The 9,949-nt window shown below is 43.9% G+C and overlaps 1 protein-coding gene across 1 annotated transcript; it reads left to right on the top strand.

The window, feature by feature from the left end:
• The first annotated feature begins 4,134 nt into the window (after positions 1 to 4,134).
• On the top strand, positions 4,135 to 7,372 carry LOC123069767 (putative receptor-like protein kinase At4g00960). Its single transcript, XM_044492709.1, has 7 exons — positions 4,135 to 5,121; positions 5,371 to 5,499; positions 5,590 to 5,705; positions 5,794 to 6,004; positions 6,255 to 6,492; positions 6,605 to 6,752; positions 6,859 to 7,372. The coding sequence occupies exons 1-7, from the start codon at positions 4,281 to 4,283 to the stop codon at positions 7,201 to 7,203; spliced, it is 2,028 nt and encodes a 675-aa protein (XP_044348644.1). The 5' UTR covers positions 4,135 to 4,280; the 3' UTR covers positions 7,204 to 7,372.
• Positions 7,373 to 9,949: the final 2,577 nt, after the last annotated feature.

The raw sequence follows: 9,949 nt of genomic DNA, 5'->3' as shown, positions 1-9,949 counted from the left end.
CCTAGTGCACGTCCTTGACGACGACCATGGCAACTGGCAACGCAAGTCCTTGTCCGTTTTCTGCAACTAGCATTCACGTCCCCATCGCCTGTGACTGAGAAGTACTTTTAGTTTTAGTGTAAAAAAAACCTCTTATATTATCCGACGGCGAGAGTAGCGATCTTCCGTCAATGAAAGGAGAAAACTGAACGGGTGAACCTTCTCCATTCCATTGAATGTAGTCGCAAAAGGTGGCTTGGAGTTCAGTTGAATTGAAGGGATTTTACCAGTTTGGATGCGCATGACTCATCATTCCGCAAAGCCGTGGAGTGGAATGCTTCAAGCAAACCAAACCGTACGTACGTGCGTCGAGTCAAAGTTTATGCTACCTATCTACTATCTATCTATCTATCTATCTATCTATCTATCTATCTATCTATCTATTATTGTTGTTGTTGTTGTTGTTGTTGTTGTTAAATTATCTCAGTTGTTAGTTTTAACTATTGACGGCTGAGATTTAAAATATGTAGCGTTACATACAAATACTCTTATCAAATATTATCATGCACAAACAGTTTGACATGTCTCCTCCAAAAAAAAGTTTGACACGACTCGTATGCCTTCCCTTTAGAAAAAGGTGTACGAGACAATCATCCATAAGCACAACTTTGGTATTGCAAAATACAGCAGGCAACAACTCCCATGTGAGAGTCCCAACACCCCACCAAAAGAGTCCGAGAACAAAAAGAAAGTCCAAGCACAATACATTCGTGTTAAAAAAAGATTTTTTTTTTATTTTGAGGATCATGGATTCTTTCTTTAGTTAGTGCTTCATGTTGGGATAAAATATCCTCTACCAGATTAAAAAAGAAAAAAATGTGTATGTACACAGCAAAAACTGTGGGGCCATATTTTTTGGCAAAATACTTTTGTTTAAAGTAATAAAGGTGCTACCAGTAATAAATCATGCATGGACAACTCAGACTAGAAATACATGGACATCTCTTAGTGCAAATAATTAATATTTACATTCTCGCATTTTTTTAGTAAATAATGAATCATGATGTATGTTCTTTTTTTTGTGATGGATCATGTATGTTCTAATTACAATGATTGAAATTCAATATTCCACGGAAAGAATTAAGGCATGCAAATTCTTCAGTACAAAGTAGCATTCTTCATGAAAAAAATAGCCTTGAGAAGGACACGGGAAAGCATATACATTGTACATACATAAGATGAATACCCCATACTGTTGTGAATATGAGGCGCATAAGTAAACATATTATCAATGTCTTAAAAGTTTGACCACTATATGATATGAAGAAGTATAGTGATTGGACATGTAAAATCAACTTTCATTTTCATACGTTTATATATGCCGTGCACCATTTTACTATTTTTTATGTATCATAAATAAATATGGCGGCTAAAATTATGAACTGGAAATTGTAAATAATCAACCGTGCCATATGTTTTGGAGCAGATATAACACTATATAACTCTATAATTAAATGGAGCAGATCGACACGTACACCATCATGAAAGAGTCGCAAAACTCTAGACAAAACTATGAATATCTCGATCATTTGTGCTCAATGACTTTGGTTTATAGTAGTAGTTGAGTTCAAGGAGACTAATGGAGTGATAAGTGAATACCCACTTTTAGACCATCGAACAAAAGCTCGGTAGTTATTTCCTTCAGTCGTCCTGCCCAACTATTTGGGCCAAGCTCCGCCACTCCCTCCTAGTCAGAGCTCCATGCAAAGGATGGAGCCAAACAATGGGTGCAAAAATACAAGGACGAGTCTTTCTAACAAAATCAACACCACATCAGGAACAAGCGCAAGATTTCCACACTTCCCAAGAGCACGCAAGGAGATGAGGGGGGAGGTACTTACTAGATTCAGGGCAACTTCTTTCCGGCATAGAAGTTGATCTTCATGCTTCCCCTCGAAGTGGAGCATGGTGATGCCCTCCCATGACAGAGGTACCGATGACTTTAGTTCTGCCGTCACCCATACCAAGGTCTCCTCGAAGGATGGGTGCCCCTTCGCAAACAATCTCCCTCGCTCCTTCACCATAGTTCGAGAGAGCGCCAGATTTGCCCTCTCTTTGGCTTCGTACTCCACCTCTCTTTGTTTTGCTTGACGAATCCGGTATACCCTCGATGATAGCGGGATTTGTTACTACCAACTACGATGCATGGGTAATTAGATCAGTTTGTCTAATTCACATCTAGATGTTTTTAAAGATGTCACATCTAAGCTCCCACAAATATAAAATGCATCAACAAGAAACAAAAAAAAACTAAGACAAAAAAAATAAATCACAAACAGAGTGGACATCAGCTTAGATGTGACATAACTATGTCACATCTAGATATGTCCTAGACAGACCCTAATTAGATACGTACCAGATACGTGATACAAAGACACATCTGATACGTCAATTTTTTTTAAAAAAAATTAGGATACATGGGTACGTTTATGATATAAATGAGACACATATTACCATACAAAAAACATTTAAAATGCGAAAATAAGGAGTTTTGATGAGAAGCATATCTTTTTTATTCAAGTGATGAAGTCTTTCAGCTAATACTCCAAGTGTCATTTTGATCATATGAGATTCTAAATGGAAATATGGCATCAAAACAGAGTAAGTTAGTTAGTTGTAAATACAAATAAAATTAAGAAATAGTTAGATACATCATGCTTTTCCTTATCAAAAATGTGTCACAGCAGTATCCCACGTGTATCAAATATTAGTTTATTAAAAAATGCAAATCAAGGAATACGTGTCGAACTGTATCGAGGCAGTATCAAAGTATCAGGGCAGTATCCGTCATTCATTTTGAACTATATGCGCAATGTAGCCTGCCAGTCCTCCCCCATCTTTTTTTTTGTAGAAAGTATGCTTGTATTCAAATCAGGAAATAATACAAAGTTCTTAACCTGCACAAGGACACCCTAACAGAATAATAAAGAGCACTAAAACAACCAGTGAAACACGAAGATGTTTATGTGTCATCAACCATGAACCTTGTGAGAACAAACCTGCAACACAAGAATCTACACCCATACCCAAGCAAGTCATCATCTTCAACCACAACATAATTGCCGCCACGCTGGTCCTCCTTTTTTTGCTCTGACGCCGAAAAGACAAGGACACAAAAGTGCAGCCAACACGCATGCAACAGCCTTCACCATATGTGGCTTTGAGTACCGCTAGATGTACCCCTTCCATATGAAAGTGAACTAGGATCTGGTTCCGGCGCCGCGGCAGGGCCAATCGCCCAGGCCAAACAGGACATCCCTCTAGCAGAAATACGAAGGAGGGAGAACAACATCAAAAAAAATCATACCGGCGAGGAGGAATAATAATCTCCATTTCCACACAACCACATCCCATCCGATGACCAACCCAACTAGTGTCGGTCGATCTTCAGACACCATAGCCCGCAACCTCAACGAGTTCCGGGGATCCCCCACCCCATTGGCTCCTAGACCAAGGCAAGAGCCCCGTCTGACTACGAATGGAGCATAGGAAAACTTATTCAGGCACGACGCCATGATGGCTTCAGCAACTCCCTCAACCCTAACCAAACTGAGAACACACGCGACCCATAGATCTGAGGTTCCCCCTCCCTCCGACCGCCAGAGCGGCCGACGAAGGCAGAGGGAACCAGCGGCGGCGTCGACGACATGCAAAGGGGCCCGCTCGCCTCCTGTTTGCCTGGCTCGGGCCCTCGTCTCATGTACCAACTGCCTGATCCTCCCACATCTGCATGTGACGGATCCCGGCAAGCCGCTCCCCCACGTGACCCGCCGCATTGGTTTGAATCGCCCATGCCCCTGGATTTGATCTCAATCTAGATCCCCCTCTACGTGATCTTCCGTCGGTAGAGGGGGGGATCAGGACATGCCATGGCTTTCTCTCTCGGAGTGACGAGGGAGATAGGACACCGTGATGAGGCGCCGACATCGGCGCCGGCAGGGACGGGTTGGCCACACTGACGAGAGCTGTCATGCGGGTCCCAATCTTGTGCGCACTCCTGATGCCCTGTTGGATAGGGCTGATGACTCGTCCACTTGCCAGTCATGATACCACACACCCAAAATTGCGGCCTGCGGGCGGCCAATCAACTTTGACTCCTTTGGATTGCCACTTGCGCACCCACTCGTACTCGTGGAAAAAAATATGACAAATGGTGCGTCGCCGTCGCCGTCCCCGCTCTGTCGTCGTGCCAAAGAAAAGCGAGCCGGTCCACCGGTCTCCCCCCACGCGCTTCCACGGTGATGCTCCCCGGCGGCTACGCCGTTCTCCCCATGATCATCGCGGCCCACCTGCTGGCGCCGGCTGAGTCGGCCTCAATGGAGTGCGACGGCAACCCCCAAACGTCCAGCAGCACCTTTCCCTCGACCCTGAAGCTGCTCGCCGCGGGACTCCCCGGCAACGCCTCCACCTCCCCAAACGGCTTCGCCACCGCCGTCGTCGGCACGGCGCCCGGCCTGGTCTACGGCATGGCCCTCTGCCGGGGCGGCACGAACGCCTCGTCCTGCCGCGCGTGCGTGGCCAAGGCGTTCGGCGACGCGCAGGCAAGCTGCCCCGGCGACACGGGCGCCGCCATGTACGAGGACGGCTGCGTCCTGCGCTTCTCCGTCCAGCGATTCCTCGATTTCCTCGGCGCGGACCAGTGGCAGGTCCGTGAGATCACTTTCTCCGTTGTCGCGGATCGGGCCAGCGTCACGGTTTCGGCCGCCTGGTTCGGCGCCGCGGTCAGTGCGATCCTCACCGCCGTGGTCAACCACGCGGTGTCGTCCCCGTCGCCGGCGGCGAGCAGCAATTCGACCATGAGAAGCAAGTACTTCGCCACCGGCGAGGAGGCCTTCAACCCCAAGGTATACGGCCTCGCGCAGTGCATGCCCAACCTGGCGCCGGCGCAGTGCGACGGCTGCCTCCGGAGACTCCAAGATGAGACAGCACCCTACATGGGCACTAACCCCGGATGGATCGAGGCTGGCTCCGCGTGGTGCATCCTGAGGTATGGCGTGCGGCCGATCTACGACGGCCAGGCGATGCTTCAGGTTCCGGCCCCGCCACCGCCATCTCCTTCTGTCACTCCCGAGCATGGCGCAGGTAGTACTAGCAGTAGCAGCTACTCCCTCCGTTTCAAAATAGATGACTCAACTTTGTACTAACTTTAGTGTCTACTCCCTCCGTTCCAAAATACTTGTTGTGGTTTTAGGTCAAATTTGTACTAAAAGCACGACAAGTATTTTGGAATGGAGGGAGTACTATTTTGGAACCGAGGGAGTAGCTAGCACACTTTCAGTTCCCCTTCTTATCTGAGCAAGGCATTTATCTTCTACTTTTATCATCATTCAGGAAACACAAGGAGTGCAACAGGAATCTATGCAGGCATTGCTTCTTCTGTTGTCTTGTTATTGATTCTACTATCAGTTTTCGCTTTCATCCGCTTCAAGAGAAAAATTAAGGCCGCCGAGGACGATAATCGTGAGTAGAATCTTGCATCTAGCATGTCTTCTGTTCAAGAGCCGGACTTGTTGTTTACTGATAACATTCTTGCTTTTCATATGACACTAGCATTCAAGAAAATGGCGAGAGCCTTGATCTTTGATTTGCTGGCACTGCAAGAGGCAACCGGAAACTTTTCAGAGGCGAATAAGCTTGGAGAAGGTGGTTATGGAATTGTATACAAGGTAAGAAAACAAGCAAGAAAGCGAGTGCAAAAGGAGTCGATGTATCACTCTATCGGGCTTTGTCTGAAAAACAATTTGCATGTTTCAGGGAACACTGCCGGATGGGCAAGAAATAGCAGTTAAGAAGCTTTTGGGAGCAACTGAGCATGGTTTGCATCAGTTGCGCAATGAGGTGGTTCTATTGGCAGAGCTTCAGCACAAGAATCTTGTCAGATTACAGGGGTTTTGCTCGCATCAGAATGATACGTTGCTCGTCTACGAATATATCAAGAATGGGAGCCTCGACAACTTTCTTTTCGGTATTTATTTTCCTCTCCGTTCACTACTCTGCGTCGAGCTATTCACTCGGTTGTATCAAGAATGAACATGTATTTTATTGAAAAAAATCACTACTGTAGTATTTCCAGCAAATTAGTTACACAACCAAGATTGATATTCTGCTTTTTTTCTTCTTCTAAACTTCTTCAGGCAAGTGAGTATTTTGATTGTTCCTTATTTATCTTTCGGGGCCATCTAATGTAAGTTGAACATCATTCTTTTCGGCAACAGATACCAGTGAGGAAAATACTCTAAACTGGGAGCAACAGTACAACATCATTCTTGGAACTGCCAAGGGAATACTGTATCTTCACGAGGACTCGAGCCCAAGGATAATCCACAGGGACCTTAAAGCGAATAATATTCTTCTTGACGAGGAAATGGATCCTAAAATCGCAGATTTTGGATTGGCAAGGCTGCTACAAGAAGGTCACACTCATACTCAAACCACTAGAGCTGCCGGAACACTGTAAGTCAAATGCGTATATTGAAGTTTGCATGAACAAAAAGGATACTTTTAACTATGAAGTATTTCACTTAGTGAAGGTGCGTTTCCAAGCCTAATTGCTCATCCTCTGCAGCGGTTATATGGCACCAGAGTACGCAGTACACGGAAGTGTGTCACCCAAGATTGATATTTTCAGTTTTGGTGTACTAGTCCTCGAAATTATAACCAGGAGAAGGAACTGCAGTTCGGATTATGGGGATACCGTGAATCTCATTAGTGATGTAAGTGCTGGATTTACTTTATTTTCATCAGTTTTTAGTGTCTTTGAACACTGTAACATTTATATTATTGTATCTAAAAGCATCATCCATGTTAACCATCTACCAGGTGTGGAATTATTGGAGAAAAGGAACAATATCACAAATGATGGACGAATCACTCATTGGATACCCTCGAAGCCAAGCGCTACGGTGCATCCACATCGGGCTGCTGTGTGTCCAACCGGACCCTGATGACAGGCCTCAAATATCAACCGTCATTTTCATGTTAACAAGGGACACCATGGAGCTTCAGCCACCGGCACAGCCTGCATTCTTCTTTGGGACAGAATCACCATCTCCAGCTTCTCCACGATATGGGCAACGCCGCTACATGCATGTCCGACCTGATTTAGTACCGGAAGATGACGTATCTTGGAATGAGGTTACGATTACTGAGCCATATCCTAGGTGATATACGATCCGGATTCTTGAAGCGGCCATGTCATGTTTGTCATAATGGAGGCCAGTAGGCCGGATCAGGTTTACGTCTTCATTGCAAATCTTGTAATCACGGCCTTAAGCCACTCGAGATGAATGGTAGTACACTTATTTTTCAGTGCAGATGGATTGATTTCTTTGTTTGTCGCACGCCGGGGGTGCAGTGTCAGCATCATAATCAATGAAACTGTTGCTTTTGCATTAAACCTGCATAATCGACAATGGAATGCAGCTAAATTTAAACATGTTACTTAGCATCGGGCTCACATATATTATTATAAAATTGTGTTATAGCTTATATTGACCATTTCGATTGCTTTGCAGTTGTGAGCCAACAATATATGTGTCTGTTTCAACATCTCATAATCTCATGCTCCCCTTTTGAATTAAACCTGCATAATCGACAATGGAATGCTTGTAAAGATTGGAGGAAGCGTTGAACCCTTTGATCTCGGGCCGCGATGTATATATTGAGAGATTTGCCGTGGCTTACAAGTTGTGGAGATCGCTAGGATACTCCATGAGATGAATGAGAGAGAGACGGAGAAGGATTACATAGAGAGGAGAGTTAGACAGAGAATACAGAAGAAGAGATAGATGTTTAAATAAGCTTCCTATCTAATCTATCCAACATCCTCCCTCAATCCAAACCTATGAAACCTTGTCTAGGTTTAGATTGTACTTAAACTCATTTAGTCTCCTCATAGTAAGTGGTTTGGTGAAGCCATCAACAAGTTAATCTCCAGTTAGAATAAACCTGATGTCAAGTAGCTTTCGAACCACTCTTTCTCTGACAAAATGAAAATCAACTTCTATGTGTTTTGTTCATGCATGGAAGACAAGATTTGCTGAAAGATATGTTGCATCAATATTGTCACACCATAACCTTGCATCTTGTGGAACTTTTATTCCTAGCTGTTCAAATAAGCTTCCTATTTAATCTATCTAACAATGCTAGCTACTAAATTTGCGCATCACTAATATCATGACATTTGAGACTAACTTGCACTTAATGTTGGATGTTGTTCTATCACCCACCTAATCTTAAGCTATGCATTAAGAAATCGAACTTATATTTAAATTTACATGTAACAGATATTATTTGATTTATGAAATTCACAACTATATTTCAGCTAGTTGTAGTTGTAGTGTTCATTTAAAAATTAAATTAGCGGTTTCATTCATAATCTTCTATTACCAATTGCTATCTAAATATGTCATGTATATAGTGCCATTTTCCATGAAATAACTTATTGAATGTTATCTAACTCTTCAAGGATTTGTTTTTTTCTAATTGCTCTTTATAATTAGGTTTTTATGTATATCAGATATATTCCATGTTGGCTAAATTTTTGTGTATTATCGACTCATTCTAGAATGTGTCTTTGTGTCATGATCTCATAGATTCATGATTTTTTTTTCTTTGCACATGGATAATCGAGAATGAAGATGCGATAAACTTCGTGCTAACAATAATATCATGGCTCTTGGAGAGTAACTTGCAACTAATGTTAGGTGTTGTTCTAACACCCATCTAATCTTAAGCTATGCATTAAGAACATTAAATTATATCTAGAGCATGTTTGGTAATCCACCAGCTCTACAAAATCTTGCACTCTGGCTCGTCGAAGCGAGTTCCCACCCCTCCAACGATTGTGAGAGACGAGAAACTGTTTTTCTTGTTCACTCGGATCCGGTTCATGAGATGGGCCAAACGCCCAACAATATGGCGTGTCGCCCATACTGAGGGGAGGAGGTAGGATAGAAGGTGACAAGCAGGAGAGACAAAAATCTTGTTATTTACTTAGGTCTGAGTGTTTACTAGCAAAGGACAAAAATGGGGTCGTGGAGATGCGTTGTTAGGGAGACCGAGGCCCCCTTTAGAGTGGTTTTAGCTCTTGAGAGGGAAACCACCGATGCTGAGAGGGCAGCCGCTGACGTTGAGTAGGCGGCTTCTGCGGCCGAGAGGGCAACCATTGACGTTGAGTCGGCGGCTTCTGCGGCCAAGAAGTCGTTAACACTGAGGCGGTGGCTGCTGCGACCAAGAGGGCAGCCGCTAACGCTGAGGCGGCGGCTGCTGCAACCAAGAGGGCAGACGTTGGTGTTGTGGTGACGACTACTGCGGCCGAGAGAGTTCATTAGGGGCTATGGTTTCTAATGATCTATTATAGTAGTATGCCCTAGTACCGGCGGTCTATCCTAATATTGTTTAATTATGTAATGGTTATCTATGTATTGCCTAATTATGCTCATGGTTTACTTATAGTCCGATGGGGCTCCCTGTGTGATTGATCGATGTTCTTGGAGGAAGGATCTCGACTGTTGTCGTGGGGTCGCTTTTGTTTCTTCTCCGGGTGCTAGACCTTGGTAATGCATTTGGGGAAGAAGGAGAAGCGACCATCATCGCCAGTCGAAATACCGGTGAGAGAGTGTCCACCATGTATACAACCACCTGAGAGATGAGAGTTGTGAGAGATGTTCTCGAAGGAAAGAAATCGACTTTTGATGTTGACGGTCGATCTGGGTGAGTTCGTCCTATGATACCTCGGTAACGCACGATGGGTTCACCAGCTCGGCCATCACTGATAGTCAAAATACTAGTGAGAGAGTGTCCAACATATATATATATATGTATATATATATATATATATATATATATATATATATATATATACACATATATATATACATATATATACACATATACATATACACCCAGA

Source organism: Triticum aestivum, chromosome 1A (genome assembly GCF_018294505.1).
Source record: "Triticum aestivum cultivar Chinese Spring chromosome 1A, IWGSC CS RefSeq v2.1, whole genome shotgun sequence".
Classification (NCBI taxonomy): domain Eukaryota; kingdom Viridiplantae; phylum Streptophyta; class Magnoliopsida; order Poales; family Poaceae; genus Triticum; species Triticum aestivum.
Note: the sequence above shows the minus strand (reverse complement) of the source record. Positions and strands in the feature narration are given on the sequence as shown.